General features: G+C 41.6%; 1 protein-coding gene across 1 annotated transcript in view; it reads right to left on the bottom strand.

Moving 5' to 3' along the window:
• Positions 1-21,987, bottom strand: part of CRB1 (crumbs cell polarity complex component 1) — a 104,018-nt gene that overhangs the window by 66,343 nt on the left and 15,688 nt on the right. The window contains exon 2 of the mRNA XM_086617603.1: positions 4,287-4,871. Coding sequence (XP_086473729.1) covers positions 4,287-4,871 — 585 coding nt within the window. The remainder of the gene's footprint in view (positions 1-4,286; positions 4,872-21,987) is intronic.

Below are 21,987 nucleotides of genomic sequence, written 5' to 3'. Positions count from 1 at the left end.
TGTAAATTCACTGTAATTGTAAACAATGTGTTTGCAGAAGTATGTCTAGTGACCGTAAATCTGCCAGAGCTTGTTAACAGCTTACTGTGAACACTAAAAATCATGTGACAAAACAAGCCCTGTTCAACTGATCCTCAGTTCAGCCAAATTTAAAACTACAGGCCTGAGAACAGCCTGACGATTAACACGAGAACACAGCGTTGTTGTTTTGGTTCATGTCTTTAATCTATCAAGCCCAGTAACCTGCCGTCGGCAATGTTGCCTCAGAAGAAAACTTCTCTCTGCATAATGCATCCAGCCAATGCGATATGCCCTGCAAAAGGGGGGAATTCCTTCCTAGCCTCTACTGAATCTCCTGTCAGGCTTTCTTATACGTGAAGAGGAGAGATGAAAAGATTAGATCTGCATTTGCACCTCAGCCTAACATTCTGTCATAAATATGCTGTATGCCAAATATCATATGCCAGAAAGGAAAAAAAGCACCAACAAGCCCTGCTGCAGTTATTGCATGGGGCTACGGCAGCGAGAGCAAAGGCGTCCTGTCCTAGAGCAGGCAGAGTGTTTCAGCAGATACCAACCGCACGCATGGTTTGAACTGAAAGACGGGGAAGGTGGATATAAGTGATACTTACAACTTTTGCAGTTTCTTTGAAGAACTAGGATTATTTCTTATACTACTTGCTTTTCAAACAAGTCCTACAGTGCACTTTGTACAGCCTTGGTCAATAAAAATAAATGCAGGCAAGGATGAAAGAGATATGGCCAACATTTTCAGACTTGCCTGCCTACAGACATATTGTAAAGTCACCTCCTGGTCAAAGATGCTAGAGGTTTGCAGACTCAGTGTAGTTCCAGCTGGACCTGCGTGTTCATAGTATGGCTGGAAATTGGTATCCAGATCACTCTTTCTGCTCTCCTGTGTTGCGGTGCTGTGCTGGGGCATAGCAGGTAGAGAGGACTGTCCTCAAATTCTGCGGTCTGTGTATAGTAATCTTACATGCCATCATCTGGATGGAGAGTGTCAGATAGCTATTTTCTAGGCATCAGCTTTAAAAGGGCAGGAATAATTAGACCGGGGAAAGAGGTCAGTTTGTTGGATCAAGGCTTGTCCTTTCTGCACACAGGTCTGTACTAAGCACCAGGTACCCACATGCATGGACAGACCTAAATTGTTAGGGCTCTTGCAGCACTGCACTAGCCAGATGCTATCAGAGAACAGCGGGGCTAAATCCAGTCAAAGGTTTCGGTGCCGGGAATTTACGAACTGCAACAAGCGCTCTTTGGATGTGTGCGCCCTCTGCTAATCTTTACTTTGAAACCATTTGAAATGTGGCCAGTAGTGCTGGGCTCCTTTCACGTCACAGTCTTGCGGTTTAGGAGTCTCAGCAGCAAGCTGATAGCCTGGGTGTGGGGCAGGGAGTGCTGGTTTGAAACTTGAAAGGTGGAGAAGGAAGCAGACTTTCCACTTGGTTGGCAATTGCTGTTGAATGAACAATGCTATTTGCTATTGATATCCACACTGACACTGCCATGAGCTTGTTGGGAAGTGAGATCAGTACTTGAGGTACTTGGTTCAGTGCCTCTGCATACCTTTGGATGCCTAAGACTTACAATGCATCTACTCTAAATATTTGTATGGTGTACATATTTTTGATAAGAATACTGCATGAGAGCTTAAAGATCCATCAGGAATCATTTTCTCGTTGTACAGAATTCATCCCAGCGCTGGTTGCACCATAGTAACAGGTATTGTACCAAACATGATTCCAGCCCATTGTAACTATTGGGTCTGTCCCTGAAACACTTTTCCTGCTCTTGTCTTGGGCTGGCACTGGTTTTTGGAACTGCCACGTGTTCCTGATAGTTCAGGTTTTTAAAATGTTCACTGGCAATGGAGGACTGGCTTCAGCTGTGTCTAGCAAGGTAATTAACGTACCTAGCTGTGGGTAATAACAGGCTCTTACACCATGCTCTGTTGGAGTGAATTAAAAGCAAGTGCAATTAGTGCAATGGAGGAAAAAAGGCATTTGATTAAGGCAGCCAGCAAAACTTCAACAAACCAATTGAGCTTCATTATTTAACAGCTGCATGATGCATGTCTTGTAAATAATTTCACACATGCAGAGCACTATCACAGAAATGGCAAATTTCATGCTAAATTTTCCACTCTTTGGCTCTTGATGTGTTCTAACCTCTTCCATTTGTGTAAGAATTGAGTGACATTCCGCAGCTATTTTAAGAAATGCTGTAGCACACCAATCATACAAAATAGCAGCCATAGTCCCTGAAACAAGTAGCAACTGCAGCCAGTAACTCAAGTATTTGGTTAACGTTACTGCTGTAGATTTTCTGTACGTTCTCTGCCTACATATCAAGAGATATAACCTTTTTAACATCTTAGGGAAATGAGATGAGGCTGGATGACTTCCCACAGTAATTCATGGTCTCAGGCCAGGATAATAATGGTTGGCAGTATCCCCTGACAGAGTAAATGAGGGTTTTTATTACCAGTGGGGACACTTCAGAGCTTCCATCCAGTAATCCCTCTGGCTTGTGCATTTAGCACAACTCACAGCAAGGTGCAGAAAACAACAACCAAGAGTGGTTCTGATAAATCATTTTGTTAAGTAGCCTTTAAAAGCTGGTGTTTTACTGCTGAAGGAGCAGCCTGCTACTCCTCTATAGAATTGTTACGATTAGTCTCATTGCTGCTGGAAGCAGGGTCGGAGCTGTATGTCAAAAGACTGCAGCCTCTTCTGCTCTATATTTTAGACCTCTTCTGCCTTGGTTCTCTCCTCATTTCTTAACTCTGCTTGTGCTGAGTGCAGAGCAGTTGATGACATCGCTTGATTTTTGGTGAAAGCAGAGAGCATCAGCCTGGGAAACAGCAGAATTTTGCAATGAAAGTGGTGCGACTCCAGCAGAGCGAGTCTCCTCCAGCGGTTTGTGTTGATCTAAATCTTCGTTTCTTTTTGTTTGGGCTTTACTATTTTATTATCTTTTCTCTCTCTTTGTCTCTGAGGTGCATATTCTGTCTCTTTCAAGCGGAGTTCCCGGGCTATGGATCCAGGCCTGGACCCCACTAACTGTGCCAGTTAAACAAATACAGCTTCCTGAGTACAACAGGAGGTCTGGGCTGAGTCTGATCATTGCAGAGTAACCACGCTGGTTGTTAATAGGTTTTTCCTTCCTTCTGCTCTTCAGGTTTCCCCTGGTTGTGTAGTTTTCTCCTCGGCTGGCCTGTGCTCAGACACCCGCTGGCAGCAGCGGGGTGGTGGGAAGGTAACAAGCTTCCTTCAAATAACATTCTCCGTGCTCATGAGGGATATTAACCGAGGGCTGGCTTCCAACGGGTGCTGTGTCAGACACAGGAAAGCTGCTTTTTACCTCTGACTTCCTCTCCTGCATGGGGATTTGGGGACAGAGCTGTAAACCACATCTCTTATTTCTTATTCATTTGAATCACTTGAAGCAATAGTTGGTTTCCCCCCCCTTTTGCTCTATGACTCTTTTTTTCTCTTCTTATCTGACTGGCAACCTATCACTAAAATGCTTCCCCTTTTCTCCTTTTAATGATTCAGTGTGCTGCCTCTTGCAGTTCTATCTGTGAATACAACTTTGAAATTTGAAGGGAGCTGTCTCCTGCAAGGATTATATGCTCTCCAGTGGAGGAAGCAGGCAAGAAAAATCACACCCATACCTTAAAAATGGAGCCACATAAAATGAGATTACCAAAAAACGGGCAGTTTGGGAACCTGATAATACTTTTCTTTCTATTTAACTTATGTAATGCTCTAGTTGCAAATGAGTCCTCTGTCTCTGGGAAGGGCAGAAGAGAGGAAGTTGATGTGAAATGTCTAGGTTTAAGAGTACAGTTTGTCGTGAGTTGCAAAACAAACAAGTCTAATTAGATCTAATTTTTAACTCTGTCAAACGTAGGTTTTGTCTGATGACCAAAAACTATGTATAGCATAGGACAAGCATTTTGACAATGTTTCTTTTGAAAGGGAAGTTAACGTAGCCCTGTGGCATAGTTTGATGTCCATGAAACCACACTGTAATTTTTGGTAAATGTGACATTCCTTTAATCCTTCTCTATCTGATATCAGTAGTTCACAGTGATAAGGTAACCCATAATACACCAACAGCCACAGGTGCCAAAGCTGAAGGCAAGGTGGTAATACAGATATGGCTAAATAAGTGTGTGGGTGGGGGAGTTGAACTTGGAACAGGAATTATGATGGTTCTCCACGATACAAAGAAAAAGTTGCTTTAATAGTGCTTACCTGTGTAGCCAAGCGGACAGATGCAGTCATAATGTCCTATCTGGTTGAGACACGTTGCTCCATTCATGCATGGGTCTGACACGCACTCATTCACTTCCAGGTCACAGTGCTTGCCCTGGTAGCCTGGGACGCAGTAGCAGTAGTATTCATCAACCCCATCCCTGCACACTGCTCCGTTGTGGCACGGTTCAGAAACGCACTCATCAAAATCCATTTCACAGAGTGTACCTGTGTATCCTGCACTGCAGAGGCAGGTGGGCCCAGCCAGGCCATCTTGGCAGGTGCCTCCATGCTCACAAGGGTTTGTGTCACACACGCCCATGGCTATCTCACATGTAGGTCCGTTATACCCAACAGGGCACTTGCAAGTAAAGCTGAGGTTCCCAGCAGAGCTTAAACAGGTAGCGTTTTGAAGACAAGGGTTTGAGGAGCAAGGATCAGAGGTTTTATTGCAGAGTTCCTCCATGCTGTCCACTGATGCATCTGCACAACGGCAAATATCATCTTTATGACCAGCACTGCATGTAGAGTTCGTTTGGCAAGAGTTTGACAGGCACCTGGAATCATTGCTCGTGCAAAGTGACTCTAGAAAGGAAACACAAAAAATCCTGAAGACTTCCACAGCACTGGGAGTAACCAAGAGTGAAAGAAGTGCAACTCAACACGACTGCGCTTCAAAACTAACTGCTCAAATTGTTGGCGGTTGAGAAGAAAACAGGGCTGGTAACTGTATGATACATATTAGTAGACTAATAAATGTGAAATGAAAACAATTATGAAAATATGAGGAGGTTGTAATTTCCTGTTCTCACCTCTTCCAAGAACCATGGCTTGGAGTGTCAGGATTGCTTAACATTATGTTAAGAGTACAGTTGCAACAATATTGTTAGTTGTCAACAGATATCCAACAATATGGAATGCATTTAAGTGTATTTAAGACAAATTTCAGGGTTTTTTTTTTTACCAGAAAAAGGAGTTGAACTACAGTTTTCAGTTCAATACCACTTTTTATTCTTTGTGGTGGAAGTTTTTTATATTAGAGTTCAACAAAGCTAAATGACTCGGATGCACTTATAGCTCAAGTAAGTGGTTCAAACTATCATGCACTTTCATTTTGACTTCTTGATTATAAATAGTAATTTGACAGCTGTATAGCATTTCCACCACAAAGAATTTCCCAAACACTTGAGATTCAAAATAGCCCTCTGAGAGCCTTCCAGCCTCTGAGACTGGAAGGACATGGCGAGCACTGTGTAAGCATGTTCCTTACCCTCCAGGAACTGAGCTCCTGGCAGTAATTAAAGGCCACTTGGAGTAGCCTTGCTGCTGTAAAGACTTCTCATCAAGGAGGATCGAGCTGTTATCAGCATGGTTTGTAACTCACAAATGAGAAACACTGATAAGACTTAAAGCAGTGAAAGCAGTGAAAGATTTTCTTCCTAGTAAAAGAAAACAAGAATTTTGCTATGAAATGGTATAATTTTTTTTAAATCATTATTTATTGTCTCCATAACAAAATAAATGGCTGTATTCAGATAAGCACAGCTTACATGTGTAGGTATATACCTGCTGCCTTAAATTCAGTGTTTGGCATACTAAGCAATAGCAGCAAGGTGCCCAATACTGAGTGCCCGAGGTAGCTATGTTGACCTGAGCTGAATCCTTTGCAATCACAGCTGCACTGCCAACAATATCGAGTGAGCCAGACTGAAGCTTGTGTACTTTTATGTATGCTATAACCAGATCTCCCACATGCAGCACAGGCATAGGTGAAGAGTGCAATGGGGTTCTATTGATCACTAAAATCATCTCATATAATCATGTTGCTTCTGTCATGACTTGCCAATGTTTTGGTATGGGTCAGTGCAAACAGTGTTAATCATCGGCACGCATCCTATAGTGTTGGGGAATTTTGTTACTCACCCATAAACTGACTCAAGGCTGTGGAGATGGTAAGACCCAAAGGGATGACTACAAATGGAGTGTTTGCTCTAGACCTCTATCTTGATCTACAGGTCAAGCTTCTGAATGCTGAGGAGAGGTTAGTGGAAGCAATCCTGCAGTTGCCTCCAAATACTGTGCTCGTAAAACAAAACAATGGCAGATCAAACCTCATAGACAATGATTAATGGAGAGAAGAAAGGCAAGTAGTTATTTACTCACATAAGCTGCCGACAAGATGAGGATGATACAAATACTGACCTAAAAAGTCAAATGCATGTATCCTGTTTAAATTCCTACTGATCAAATTGGAAAAAATCTTATCTGGAGTATAATAAGGAGAGTTCTATCCAGTACAATTTTTTCTTTTGTGACTGATTTTCACTATGTTGTAAGAAATCATCTACTGTATAGTGAACATCTGAATACCATCAGACTTCTAATAGGATTATGATGTGGCATTCCTCACAATATGAGAGTAAAACTCTAAACAAACATTTCATGTATTGCTAGAGATAAAAAAGATTATTTTTATCACGGAAGGGAAAAAAGCAGCTATATCTAGGCTGAGAATCTATGAAATAAAACTGAATGTTCCTTTTGGAGAGAACATAGTGATTCAGAAGGGAAAGACTAGTGAGCTGCAGAATGGAAGTTGCATTAAATGATCTATATGAGAGTCATGTAAACATCCTATTTTTATTTTCTTCTTTCAGTTTATACTTTTATTCTGTAGTCTTGTTTGGAAATACGAAGGGTATGTGTCTTCCACAGCCGTTTCTTGAAAATGAATGGCAGAACAGTTTATGTTTGTGCAAACGGAGTGTTGTAGATGAGCTGAACTTCTCAGAGAAATTCAGACCTGTCTACCATTGGTCTCTAATTTCTTCCTGGTTCTTGGAACTGAGACTCAGGAGGGTGGACACAGTAGAAAAGGAGATGAGGCGCTGAAAGAGAAGCAGCACGTAGAGATGCTTATCAATAACTGGGGTAAGACCAATGCTCATAAAGTCCTGGGACAGATCCCTGGCTGGCTGGGAAAGTGAGAGGGTAGGATTGGTCACCTGAAGGTAACAACCATCCACTGGGGACTGTCAGAGAATACAAACTGACTGATGAGGGTGTATTTTCCTAATGGGTATTTTAATACATAATATGATTTAATCTGGGTTTTTTTGTGTTGTGTGTTTGTTGTTTTTTTTTTCCCGGGAAGGGGAAGTGGAGGAATAAAGCTTCAGAAGGCTTTGCCAGCTTAGGAAAGACAGCTTATGTAGATATGACACTAGCAGAATAAATAGAGAGGTTGGAAAAGTTATCTGCACTTCATTGCTGCACCTTCTGACTTGAGGTGTACACAGGAGCAGCAATGCCTGTGAGGATAAAAAGCACCAATACGAATTAACTTGATCCTCAAAAATAGGTACATTTACTGAGCCAAATACCTAATTAATACTTGTTTAAACAAGCAGAATAGAGATTTATGTAGTAATGTCAATAGTAACAGTGACGTCATGATTTAAAACCAACTAACAGTGGTCTTAAGGATTACAGAGAAATAGTTTCTTGATTATTTCTTTTGAGGTGTTGCACGTATAAGTAAAACTCAAGAAATGTTCTTGTTTGAACTATTTTTAGCTGTTATCATGCTGAGATGCAGAGAAGAAATCTCTAGAAAAGGCATGGTCTTTTCTAGGTAAATATTATCTTTATTTAAAGCAGGCTAGCATAGACCTGATTAAGAAAGCAAGCTAAACATTGATTAGCAGGAGAATAACTGGAGCTTTACCTCCTGCTCTTTGAAGGAAAACAGGACAAAAATAGTACTTCTGATTTAGCCTGCTTTTTAAAGGACTGTCCACAAACCTGTTAACATTCAGTTTTGCACTGGGAGCAGGTATTTCCTCCTAGTGCAGTGTCATATACTTCCCCCAGCTCACAGGTCTCATGCAGAATTCAAGACATTGGCTTTGGTGTACTGACCTGCTCCACCATCAGCAGTATCATGGACCTTTCTCCTCCTCGACACACCCACAACATGTACATTCTGATGTTCTAGTTTACATAATTTTGTATATTGCCCATGTATTTAGTTTCTTTTCTTTAGCCTAGATAATAAAGAGTTTACTTCATTCATTGCAGTTAAAATGAGCAAAACTGCATTAAGAAATTTTACATCCTACATTTTTCTTGAGATTGCACAACTTTAAAGAGCTTTCCTTTCAGTCCACCTACTGAAAAATCATTAAAAGAGCATGTTTGAAGAAACATTGCAAACTTGAAGAAATTAACTATGGTTAAGTTAGAACATTATCTAACTATTGTGCTGTGTAAACTACAAGAGGTGAGGTCAATTATTCAAGTGCTTCATAAGTAGGACCACTGTGACATGAGAAGCAATTTAGTTAATTATTACTGTTTTTCCAGAGATAATTTGCATGCAACAACTCAATTTGTTGTAATGGCCTTGTGTGAGAGATACTGAAGCATTTGCCAGTCTGCAGTTTTGATAGCAACATACCAGCTTTGAGCACAGGTTAAAAAGCTTCATAGCTCTCTGAGGCAGTAATAGTGGGTGGAAAATGAGAGAAGAGGAAAGAAAGCCCTAAAAGTACAGCCTGTAGTGAAGGCAACCAATTTGTCTCCAAGGTGACACCGCAATGGGAAAAACATGAAATGGAAAACCTTTCCTGGATTTTTTTTAACTAGTATTTTAATTTCAACTTCTGGATTTTATAAAACAAATTTCTTATGCAGAAATTGCCAACAGACAATTTAATACTCCTTAGAGGATGCTTTTGTCTGATTTGTACTATGAGTTTACAGTGAAGCAATAAAGTTTTTGGAGTTTTATCTTCATTCTAATGTGCTGTGCCATGTTTCTTATTTGTATAGTTCTTGAGAAACACAAGAGTTCTGAAGGTCTTAGCAGAGATGTAATCACTGTCAAGTTTTAGCTTACTTGTGATTTAAAGGCTAGAAGCAACAGTTTTTGTTAGGAGTATTCTACATTAGTTTTGCCCCAGCAGCAAAACTGCAGAAAGAGTCAGAAATATTTCAGAGCTTTGGGGGGCTTGATTTTTGGTAAGGTTGCAGAGGGATAACCTGAAAAAGCCTCATGTTCTAGCTTAGATAGCAGAGGAGTCATTTTCATTCTTAAGCAATTAAGGTCACTTCAGCTGTGACTTGTTCTGACAGTCTTTTAAAACTTGTATGTAACATTAGAAAAATGGAAATAAAATGCCTATCACTTTGGATTTACACTGACTGACACTTGAGGTGATTATCAGTCTCTTTATAAACATTGGTACATTAATCTAATTACGAGAGGAATTAATGCCAAGCGTTTTAGCCCATGGTTAAACCCTTGGGATGCAGATGAGGTGTTTGGCAGTACAATTCTTTGCAGTAAAGCTTGCCATCTGCTGGCAAATCTTCAGAACGACCCGAAACGCGTCAATACCTGCATCTTTTAAAGTTGGCACAAACTATTACATGTAAGAAATGCTGAGAAAGAGCCATTTCTTTCCTCTTGGATAAGCTTACTTAAATTCATTACATTGTTGTTAGTGCATGAATAATTGAGCTTATATAATTAATTAGCACTAAAAATGCATGATTTTGATCTGGTAAAGACTTCATATTGATCAGAAACCACTGAAGTGATACAAACCAATTTGGGTGTCGGAAGTGCATGCCAATGAGCGTAGGAGGGCAAAATTAAATTAGTGGGAAAGTTAACATAAACAGGGCAGGAGCTTTGAAAGGGCCAAAGCAATTCGGCATAGATCTTCTGACTCCTGATAAAGAAACTAGTGTTCCTCTGTAAAGCAGGTAATTTTGAAGAGCTCGTCCTTATGTCTTTCCTGACAGGCTGGATGTGGATTTTTCATTTGTTCAAATCAGACAGCTATAGAGTTCATGTGTGCTTTTCAAAATATTCTGTTATCTTAAGTGGGTAAAATCAAAAGTAAAGTAAATTGATGATCCCGTATTCTGATAATCTGATTAACAATCTCAGCCATTCAAAGCCCACAAACAAAACCTAGCAAACTGTGCTGGGTTGCTTTTTGCAGAAATGCCTTTCAGTAAAGACTTGTTCTTTCCGGACACGACTCTCCCTACAAGTTAGTGAAACATCGTAATCAGCAGCAGAATTTAAAATCAAATTTCAATCACTGCTAATCACATTGTTATGAACTGGAGTTCGCTTGACTGTGGTCATGCCTGCAGTTTGCTAATCATCTCATCATGCCTGGAGGCTGCTTGTAATTCACAATGCTGTTCTTCAAATGTGTCTTCTTCCCCTGAAGGAGGACTCTAAGCTTCACAGAAGCTCTCAACACTAACAGCTTCGGGGTCTTTTACATATGCTGCGGAGATTTTCTGACCTTCCTAACAGAGCCAGTCTATTTTCTAGGAAAAAAAAAATCTATGAGGAGATAGAGAACTTCTTGATACCTGTATAATCATCAACCTTGATGAGTTTATTGTGCTTTGAGGAAGACTTCTTTCTTTTTTTTTAGTTTCTTTAAAAAAAAACAAAAACAAAAACGAAGAGTTATTACTTCACACATTTAATTTAAACAACGAAGTTACACCAGCTAATGCAGATAAAGCAGTTCACAGCAAAATCTCACTTTTTATTAACTCATACATTTTGGAAAGAAACGGATAGCAAAAATATGCGGGTCTATGAGTTGAGAGTTGAAACTAAAAATACTCCTAAGGAAAAAATGATTGAATTAGAATAGCAAAAAAAAGTTTGTTTGTTTTTTAAAAAAAAAACAACCAACAACTCAGAAAAAGTGAGTTGGCTGTGGGCTTTTGTTGTTTTAAATTTGCAAAAATAGCTTGTATAATTGACATCTTGGTTGTGATGAATCACTAGAAAGATAGAATTCCATGGTGATAAATGAAGGTACTGTCATTTCTCTTAGCGTTGTTCCTTCAATCTGTCTTCTGTTGACTCAACAACAGCACAGAGGATTTGTTCACGACGGAAGGCTCACCTTATGATCAAATAAGCTCACTAAAAAGTCAGGGGATAACATGATGGTAGCAAGGGTTTAGATGACCCAGTGTCTGGAGTTAGAAATGAGAACCTTCAATGCTTGTGTTCGTTTCTTGTTTAAAACTTGCCCCTGGGATTTTAAAACAAGTGTGTGAATCTGTGTCACTAAAATATCAAGCTCTGTGACTTTAGTGAGATCTTGAAATAATTAGCGTTTAACTGGAAATATTAAAATATTGCCCGAGGCATGTAGTGTTGCATTGGAAAGCGCTTGGCTTTGATATAACTAGGTATATCTCAGTTTATCTGCAGTGTGCTATGACATAGAAAATACAGTTCATCACTATGACAATAGCTTCCTTGCAAATACAGCCTTGGAGTGTTGCAGGTATGTGTATATATTCAATCTTGAAGTATCCTGAAGAACTAAGAGATGAGCACAGCTGCATAATCAACAGTGGCAGAGATTAGGATCAGATACCTTCACCGTGGATTGAAAGGCAGAGATGTTGTTTGAGGATCCGAATTTGGCAGATGGGGAAGAAAAAGGCACGAAACCATGCCATTCTGGATAAAACAGAGCCAGGTAAGGGGCTATCGTGGCCCTTGAAATAGCTTTTCCATCGAGATTCTCTGTGAATTAATAATTTCAGGTTTTCCACACAGTTCTGATTGCCAGACTAAAGTCTCAAACTTCATAAACATTGCACGAATGCTATTTTACCCCTTCCCTGCCCATTTCCCAAAACATTTGCCTGCTATCTTAGTTAGTTAATGTAATGAGCAGCTTGGAGTTACTGTGGTGCCATTTCTCCTTTGCAAGCTTCACCTGGAACAGAAGCACTAGCCCCAGGACCTGACCTGATCTATCCACAGCTGAAATTATTACTCAGTGTGCTCAATGACAAAGTATACCTTGGGAAAGTATGAACAACCATTTGCCAAACAAGCAAGCACTTGTTGTGTCTACAATACTGTGGTCCTAAAGGGTTAATCTTGAATCTTTAACTTCAAATGTGCGTCCAAAACACCCTGGCATGTTGTTATAGAAACCACTTTCAGGCTTTAAATCTTGAATCACAATTATTACCATAGTAACCACCACTGCACACAGGCATAAAAGAAAAAAAGACAGTTACACAAATATTCCATTTCTAACAAAAAAGCCAGTTTTATTTTCACGTACATTTGCATCAGGAAAAATAAGGAAAATAAATTAACAACTTATATGCAATACTTCTGCTTCAGAAAATTAGTATAAGAGTAACAACTGAACAGCATTAAAAATTTAAAGTGTTGTTTAGGACACACTTTAATCTTAAAGACATCTGTGATTCAAATTACAGAACTGGTTATTAAATCAGTGTCTCCATTTCACTGTTCACGGAATCACAGAATCACAGAATGTTAGGGATTGGAAGGGACTTCAAAGGATCATCTACTCCAATCCCCCTGCCGGAGCAGGACCACTTAGATCAGGTCATACAAGAACGTGTCCAGGCGGGTTTTGAACATCTCCAGAGAAGGAGACTCCACAACCTCTCTGGGCAGCCTGTTCCAGTGTTCTGTTACCCTTACTGTGAAGAAGTTCTTCCTCATGTTTAAGAGGAACCTCCTATGTTCCAGCTTATATCCATTTCCCCGTGTCCTATCATAGGATGCCACTGAGAAAAGCCTGACTCCATCCTCATGGCAGTCACCCTTTACATATTTATAAACATTAATGAGGTCCCCCCTCAGTCTCCTCTTCTCCAAGCTAAAGAGACCCAGCTCCCTCAGCCTTTCCTCATAAGGGTGATGCTTCACTCCCTTAATCATCATTGTGGCCCTGCGCTGGACTCTCTCAAGCAGTTCCTTGTCCTTCTTGAACTGAGGGGCCCAGAACTGGACAGAATGTTCCAGATGTGGCCTCACCAGGGCAGAGTAGAGGGGGAGGAGGACCTCTCTTGACCTACTAACCACACCCCTTCTAATACACCCCAGGATGCCATTGGCCTTCTTGGCCACAAGGGCACATTGCTGGCTCATGGTCATCCTGCTCTCCACCAGGACCCCCAGGTACCTTTCCCCTGTGCTGTTCCCCAACAGCTCAGTCCGCAACTTGTACTGATACACGGGGTTGTTCTTACCCAAATGCAAGACTCGACACTTGTCTTTGTTGTCCTTCATTAAATTTTTCCCTGCCCAACTCTCCAGCCTGTCCAGGCCTCTCTGAATGGCAGCACAGCCTTCAGGTCTGTCAGCCACTCCTCCCAGTTTAGTGTCATCAGCAAACTTGCTGACCATGCACTCTATTCCCTCATCCAAGTCATTGATGAATATGTTGAACAATACTGGTCCCAGTACTGACCCTTGAGGGACTCCACTGGATACAGGCCTCCAACTGGACTCTGTCCCATTGACTGCTACTCTCTGTCTTCTATTCTTCAGCCAGTTCACAATCCACCTCACTACCCAATCATGCAGACCACACTTCCTCAGTTTAGCTGTGAGGATGCCATGGGAGACTGTGTCAAATGCTTTACTGAAGTCAAGATAGACCACATCCACTGCTCTACCATCATCCACCCACTGGATGATGTCCTCATCAAAGGCTATCAGGTTTGTCAAGCCCGACTTCCCCTTAGTGAATCCATGTTGACTGCCCCTAATGACCCTCTTATCCTTGATATGCCTAGAGACAGTACCAAGGATAAGTTGTTCCATTATCTTTCCAGGGATGGAAGTGAGGCTGACCAGTCTATAGTTACCTGGGTCTTCCTTCTTGCCCTTTTTGAAGACCAGAGTGACATTTGCTTTCCTCCAGTCCTCAGGCACCTCTCCCGTTCCCCACGATTTAGCAAAGATGATGGCGAGTGGTCGGGCAATGACATCCGCCAGCTCCCTCAGCACCCGTGGGTGCATCCCTGCAAGCTCACACTAATTTGGTGCTGAACTCCAAGAATGAAGGACATTACTGTTTGCTGTCATTTTCCTTCGCTGTCTTTTTACCTTTGCACCATCCCAGAGTTCTCTACCCTGTGAGCACTTGAGCAGCACCAGTCCTTACAGCTGTGCCAACTGAACACAGCAACAATTTGGCAGGTTTTCCTACAAAGCAGCCGTGCAGTGACTGTTTTATTGCACGGTGGTGAGATGTGCACCAGTTCAAAGGCGCTCACTTGGTGTGAGCACATGCATGGCTGCTTTCCAGCTAGTGCAAGAGTGCAGGAGGAAAGGAGGGAATGGGTGCAGCTCATTAGCTTGTGAGTTGTGTTTTCAGCAGTGGACAAGTCAACCAAACATCTTGAAAATTACATAAATGCTTTCTTTACCTCTAAAAGTAAATATTTTTTGGCTTTCACTTTATTTTGCATCGTATTCTAGTTGTCTCTGCTAGGAACAGGAGGAGAATCAGGCCCAGGAGCTCGACAGGGCTCCAACAGACTGAATTGGGAGAATTTTTAGTTCAATTGGACATCAAGGCATGGTGCTACTAGCAATGCAAACAGACTTGTTTTTAATGTGGATGAAAGTTTATCCACTGCTTCTCTACCTTTACATTTAGCACTACAGCACTGCAGTTTAAGTTGATAGTGCACAGTGATTGTCGTGCTTTTACTATGCACAGAGATTATTGCTTCTGTAAGATGCAGAACAGTGGCTGATGAGGCCCAGAAGGTAGGTGATATCCATTACAGTAAATGATGCAGACACTGATGTAAAAACTACTGATTTCTGCAGTCCCCACTACTGTATACGCTCTATCTGAATATAACTTTCCTCTTTAATAGTTTCACAATATGTCTCCACGTTCTCCACCTGGGGGCCAGCTTCAAGTTTGCCTTTCTATCAGCTCTTTGGAAGAAAAGAACATGGAAAATTTATTGTGCTCACAATCTGTAACGGTTTTATTTAGATAATAAACTTGATTGCTTATAGGAAAGATTTGGCGATTCTCCAGGTTAAATGTCTTTGTGCCAAGGATTCGATCAATACCTTTCCTGCCTGCACTGCTTAGAGCTTCATTAAGGCTGGGGATATCCTCAGCATATAACTCAGGATACAGAGCTGTGTGTGTAAAGATCTTTCCTGTGAGATGCAAGGTTTTGCAGAAATAAAGAGATAAAACCTAGGTGGTTCACCTAGAGGTGTGAATGATGTCATATACTTTAAAATGTTATCCTATATTGCTTGCCCTTTGTGAGGTTCCTTAGCACGCCTAGATGAACTTGTTTGAATTCATGGATTTGTAACACTTTTGTGAAAGGTGTTGCTCCTGCCTTGCTCCCAAGAGTTACTAAGATGGCAGCATCAAGCCTTTTAAAATTAATGGAGGCATAATCTGGCATTTCCAAACCTGATATATGAAGCCAGAGTGGTGCAACTGGTGCTGGGGAAGCAGAAGAATGAAAGTAATCCTCACAGTTGGAAATATAACACCTGTATTCATAGCTATCTGGTATCTGGAGTTTGTGGCACTTTGCCTTTGTGTAAGATAGTGGCTCCCAGCTGCCATCAAGCTCCTGATTCCTGCTGAACTCAGTCTCAGTGAGGAGCTGGGGGCTTGGCTGAGCTGGGAGATGCTGCCCCTCCCACAGACCAGCTACTGCTGACTTGCAGCACTGAGATTTCATTTAGGTCAGAACATGCACGCAGCTGTGCTACCGCTGTGCTCAACTACTAACACAAGAAAGAAAATGCAGTCAGAAATGCTGCCAATTACTGCTAAATCTTTAACCTACTGAGCTTGGAGTAGAGGGGCTAAAAATTGAGTACAAAATTGGCTTCAGGTCCAAATTCTGTGACCGAGTGCTATTTGCTTTTGAAAGCTGTTAGAAGGCATCCTTTTCAGTCCTCTTTATTTATGGTTCTGTCCTCCACTACCTCTTTCCTTTTCTTAATATGAAAACATACAGCAGTGATTCTGATATACAGTAGCATGTAAATGTGCTGTGATTTTAAAACATAGCCTCGAATGTCTGTAACACTGACCCAGGTGTGATTTCTTTCTGTGAGTCAAAATTGGATAGGCTTAAAGCCATGAGTGTCAGAAGTGCGCCATGCTAACCTGTAACATGGGGCAAAATTTTCTCTTCTGGTGAGGGATATTTTCTCCTCCACTTTGCCAGTCACAGACTTCAGAAATTTCGATTTTTCCCTCTGTAAGTCACACTTAGATTTTGGCTTCAAATATATATATATATGCTCCTTGGTTAAATGTACTACACTAGTAAATAATAAGGAAAATGTTATTGTCAGGTGTATCACGCAGACCTATGTTCACAGTCACTTTCTGACAACTCCCAATGCAACATAGTCTCCACAAGCACCATTTTTTATGTCATTCGGATAACCAGCAGATCTCATTAAGGCACGTAGTATCAGATGCACCATATCCCTTCTGCACAGCCAAATCTCTAGCAACAAAATGCACATTCGGAAAATAAAGATTTTTAACATACTAGAACAGGGGCAAAAACTATGACAAAATGCATAAGGGTTTTTATACATCTGTTCTTTTTCCCAACTGGCTTACAATGCTCTGCTTTGAAGTCTGTAAAGAAATGGATGTTTTAAAGTTTGTAGGTGGAAAGCTATGTACTGATGTGTGCAGATGCTGAGATTGCCTCCAGTAAGTTCTCAGTAGCGCAGCTGAGAACTAAATGTTGCTGAAGCCAACAAAATGCAGCAGAACAGCAAGATCAGCTCCAACTTTAGACTAGCACCACACTGATATCCATAGCCACTGGAGTGCACGCTATCCCTCTGGGCTTGCTGAATGCACAGTTTTTTTCTCACGCAATTTCAGTTTCATACTCTGTAACAGTACTCTCATATCAAAATCATGATGCTGCTTCTCCTGTCTCCCCAGACTTTTAAAAAGTGATCAGCCCTGTGGCAGATCAGCATCACGTTGCTGGAAATACAGTGTACTGTGATTTAAATGCCACAGGAATCAGAAGAAACCTTCAGTGCAGCTAGAATGCACGGTGAATACAGAGAAAGCAAGGTCATTCTTTTCTTGCTTGAACTTTGTAGAGAAGTTCACATACCAGCTCTTTCTGTTATTTACTAAATTCTTCTCATTAGAAATCACCTACAATTAGCTCTGCATGAGCTAATTACCAATTGGGATTTAGAAACTGCTTGGGAAATGTCACAGCTTCTGTATTTTGGGGCAGGCTACATGTTACACAAGCTCTGCCTTTCCTTAACAGCCACCACCCTTTCCTTGTCCATACTACAATCCTAGAGCAGACTGGCCTGGCTTCCCTCCCTCTTGATGACACTCCAGGACTCAATTGCACCTGACAGCAACTCAGTGCAACCAAATGAAAGAATGAAAGTTAAATAAAAGCCAAGAGAATAGCAGCTGCAGGTCACATTGTCTTCTCTGTCATATGAGAACTTGGATTGAACTGATTTTGTGGGACAACAGAAACTATTTCTGTAAGAGGTATTCGTGAATTTTTGGAGGTTGCTAGGAGAATCAGAATTCCTACTCTACTCATATCTACAAAGCAAGTCCTCAGCTTGATATTTACTATTCTGTTCAGGTATGGAGCTGGCCCTATCATATGGTTATTTAGGCAGCTCATTTGGCTGCCTTTCACTTTGCAGCAGAACACGATGACTAGTCTGTGTAGTGGTGATCACAGCAAAGTGCACTGAGCTTGTGACACTGCCAGGTCAGACAAGGCTGGTAGACCTCCTGCTCTTATCAGCCCTGGCATATTCTTATGTCATAGCACTTGTCTGGCTGGCTGAGCCTCTTGATGACTTTCTCAGAGTTCAAGGCTGTCACACTAGTCCAGATGCTCTACTGAGATAATAATTTTTTTTCCTTGTCTCTTACATAACAATAATGGACAAAAACCCTTGCAATATAATGTATTCACAACTCCTCTTTTTATGCCTGATTTTTTGAAACTAACAAATACTAATTCATGCCCAGAAGTGTCAGATCATTTAGCAGTATAGCCATAGCCAAAGTTGTTTCCAATGCAGCTTATATTTCTGCAACACTAAAGTCTCTATTCTAACTCAATGTATCAGGAGCCTTTCATCACAGAAAAGCAGGATGTCACACTTGCCTTTTATCCCAAAACCCACTTGAAGTGATGGATCACAAGTTCATCTTTGGTTTGGTTTTTTTTTTTTGTGACTGCTCACAACTCAGGTACAGGATTATACTGAAGATTGTTGCCTGTCAGGCTCAGGCCCAGGGCACATCGGCTCTCCGCTTGGCTGCCAGGGCTCAGGGCTGACACTGACAGGACAGCTCCGTGGCTTTGAGAAGCCTCAGCAGGGACCTGCCCCTCCTTTGCTGGGAAGCTACTTTTAAGGTCAGGCTCTCACCCTTGGTATCTGCCTGGCTGTGTACTCCACTGATCCAGTCCTAGACCCTCACCTGGGCTTGCCCTCCTGGCTCAACCTCACTAGAGACCTTCCTGGTGATCACTGGACCTCAGCTTGACCCTGGTTACTGTGCCCCAGAACTGATCCTGACCCCAACTCATTGACATCCCTGCATCATCACTATAGACTTGTCTGGCAATCACCGGCTGTGGCTAACCCTGGCTACCATCACCTGCGCTGTTTGCCTTGCTCAGGTCCAGTAGGACTGACCTCCTCCAGGTAATGCCACTGCCCTGGCTTCCCTCAGCTCCCAGCTTCCTTTCCCTTGCAGAGCAGCCCACACTTACTGCTCCCTGGCAGTGCCTTTCAGATTGAACTGGTTTTCTTAGTTTAAGATAAGAAAATCTCACGTTGCAAACCTACATGGGCCAGACATGGACAAGAAGGACATGATTTATTTTTTGAAGTGTTACATTGAAGTGTTAGTGCTTTCAAAGCACTTTCCATGCTCAAAGCATTGTGCAAGCATCCTATAGCTCAGGTGAATTACACCAGCTGCACCAGCATGAGCCATGCAGAGCCAGGGAATCTCCTGATCTCGCAGCACAGATCCCAGTCTCCAGTGTGCCTGTATCCTTTGAGGAGGAGTGACTGACCCAAAGAAAGAGCAAGAGTAGGTACTGAAATCTCACTCTATAATTAGAGATGCCTTTCTCTGAAACTTTTGTAAGACGCTTCATTGTAGAACTAAAGCAAAATCAGCATATTCACCAGCATCAGGGTATGCCCAGGAGCCTTCCTTGGGGAACAAGCTAAGTAATCAGCCTCTCATATTAGAGGAATATCACTGAAAGGCAAATTGTTTTTATAAGCTTAATGTGATGGTGTGTTTTATAATAAATACACCTGCTACTAGAGCATTAAATATCCACTATAAATGAAGAGCTACCCAGCAAGCCTGCATCAACATTAGAGCAGTAAGATTTTTGCCAGTAAAACGATACAAAGTTTAAAACCGTGAATAGATAAACAATATCCAGAAGCAATCAGTATAGTGGTGTCATTTCTTGCAGGTGTGGTTTTTTAATTATTTTAATTATTTTATTTCTCTGTTAATATTCTCCTTTATTTCCTGTGTTCATTTAATTTACATAAGAGAGAGATCTGACTCCTTATATCTCCTTCCTACTTCTCGCTTTTCTGCTTTGGATTTTTTCCATGCATTCTTTTCTTTCTCTGAGGCCACGTCCAAAGCAGACTTGGTTTTACAGGGCAGCAATGGGGAGTTACAGTAACTTTGTGTGGCTGGTAAGTGAGCCTGCAGTAATTCTAGCCCCAAGATACAAGGTCGCTTATGGCACCAGCTCGGCAGGGTAACACAGATGCCTCCGGAGCTGTGTTGAAGCGCTCATGCTCCCCAAAATGATCTGGATGATAATAAAGATGCTCTGGCCTGCTATTCCCCTGGTTACAAGCTTTAGCCATCCCTGTTGCAGTGACAGCGGAGATCTGTGTCACACAAATCTGCTCTTAAGACACAGGCAGAGTTCAGTATGGTGGTAATGTAGTGGCTGGGGAGAGGAAGATGAGATTAGCGAGCAGGAGAGAACTAAAGCCTCTACAGTTTGACGTCAAGAAGCTTTCTCTATCTGAAGAAACAGAAAGAATATCCTATTTTGGGAGAAGGGACCTTCCTCACAATGACACCAGTCCAGACTTACCGGTACAGAATACATCATAGGGCAGCATACTGACCCTGCTTTGTGTTAAATTATGATTGAGATATATATATATATATAAATGAGATTTGCGTAATAGTAAAGGTCTGGCCAGGAAAAAATTAAGATTTGATAGCAATAATGAATACATGATAAATACCTAGTGACTGTCTTTCTGGGAGCACTTTTAGCAGGGCTCTACAATGGGGCTTGTTTTATGATCCCAAAGGGCATCATACAACATACCATGCTGAGAGACTGCAGAACAGACTGGAAAGTAATTCTCAGTACTTAATACTTGGGGATTCTCAAAAGCAGTTTTCTCTTAGGATTGCATTTCCTTTGATCATTGGGATTATTAATTATAGATAGCCTTGAACAGAACAAGGCACTGTTACTGTACTCCTCAAAGTGTCTAATTTAAAAGGAACAAAATGTCTTACTTTATTAGAGGTTCAGCTGTGACATCTTTTCAAGACTCTTTGGTATTGATTTGACTGTGGTAGCTTACTGTAACAAATATTAGTCCCTTAGTAATCAGAGGAGGTTATATGCATAATGGTGTAGGAAGGAAGCACCAAAACATTTGTTATTCAGCTTGCTGGGGCAGTTGGAGTATCACCGTCCAATGTACCATTTAGACTATGGAGTATAGTCTATAGTTCAAAAGTGGTTGCATTTATGTGGAGTCCTCTCCTTTGTGCCGTTTTTCTTAATTGGATCCAGCCCATGCTGCATCAAGTGATCTCAGGCAGGTGCACTTAAAGCTTAATTTTCTCTCTGGATACATGGAAGCGTATTGTTTCTGCTAATAATTCTTTAGGCTAACTTTGCCTCTGTTCTGTTTTTGTCTTACCTGTGCTTTAGCCGTTATGATTGAACGTACAAAATTAGCCACAAAGTTAACCAGATAAGCATCAGTTTGTATATGTGTATGCTCAGTTTACTCTTAGCATCACGCATTCATTATTAGATGAGTTGATTCATTCTTGTCATCAACAAATTACATTCATTGACAGAAAGAGGTTTATTTCTGTAAGTTCTGATGCTGCAAGAAGCTTTTACTAACATTTTCTTCACCCTGCAATCTTAAATATACACGCTAGAAATACATGTGGGAATTACTGTATTTTCTATGTATTGCATTCATGGATTACATCTAAGAAAGCAGAAAGTTTTGTTCTTCAGCAATGTGGGTCAGATTCCTTTTGGGGTGGGTATGCACAGCCAGGTGCGGGTCTATCAGCAGATTACAAATTAGCACCTCTAGCCCCTTCCCCTTCCTTGGCTCCCTAGAGACCTCATGGAGGAGGAGAGGGGATGGCTGAAGTTTCTTATAGCTCTGGAGCCCAAATCTTTGCTGTATCATTTGGGTGTCCATTGCCAGGCTATCTGTGTGGTTTGGGAGGTGGTGGTGGAGAGCCTATACTCTGTGAGGAGAGGTTCAGTGCCTGGTCACCAGCCCTGCTGTCCCTATGGTTGGAGTGGTCAACCCTGCCAGGGAGATTTGGTGCTCTGCTCTTGTGAGGACTGCTACTTGTTTGGTTGGACCATGAAGCACAGGTCTTCTCTGAGAAAACCCTGGGGCTTTGCAGCAAAGGGAATAAGTTTCAGACTCTTCCTTCCCTAATTAACCTGGGGAGAAGAAAGCAAGGAGCAGGAGAGGGACAACCATGCTCCTTCTGGAGAA

The sequence above is a fragment of the Tauraco erythrolophus genome, chromosome 10 (genome assembly GCF_009769465.1).
Source record: "Tauraco erythrolophus isolate bTauEry1 chromosome 10, bTauEry1.pri, whole genome shotgun sequence".
In the NCBI taxonomy this organism is placed as follows: domain Eukaryota; kingdom Metazoa; phylum Chordata; class Aves; order Musophagiformes; family Musophagidae; genus Tauraco; species Tauraco erythrolophus.
Note: the sequence above shows the minus strand (reverse complement) of the source record. Positions and strands in the feature narration are given on the sequence as shown.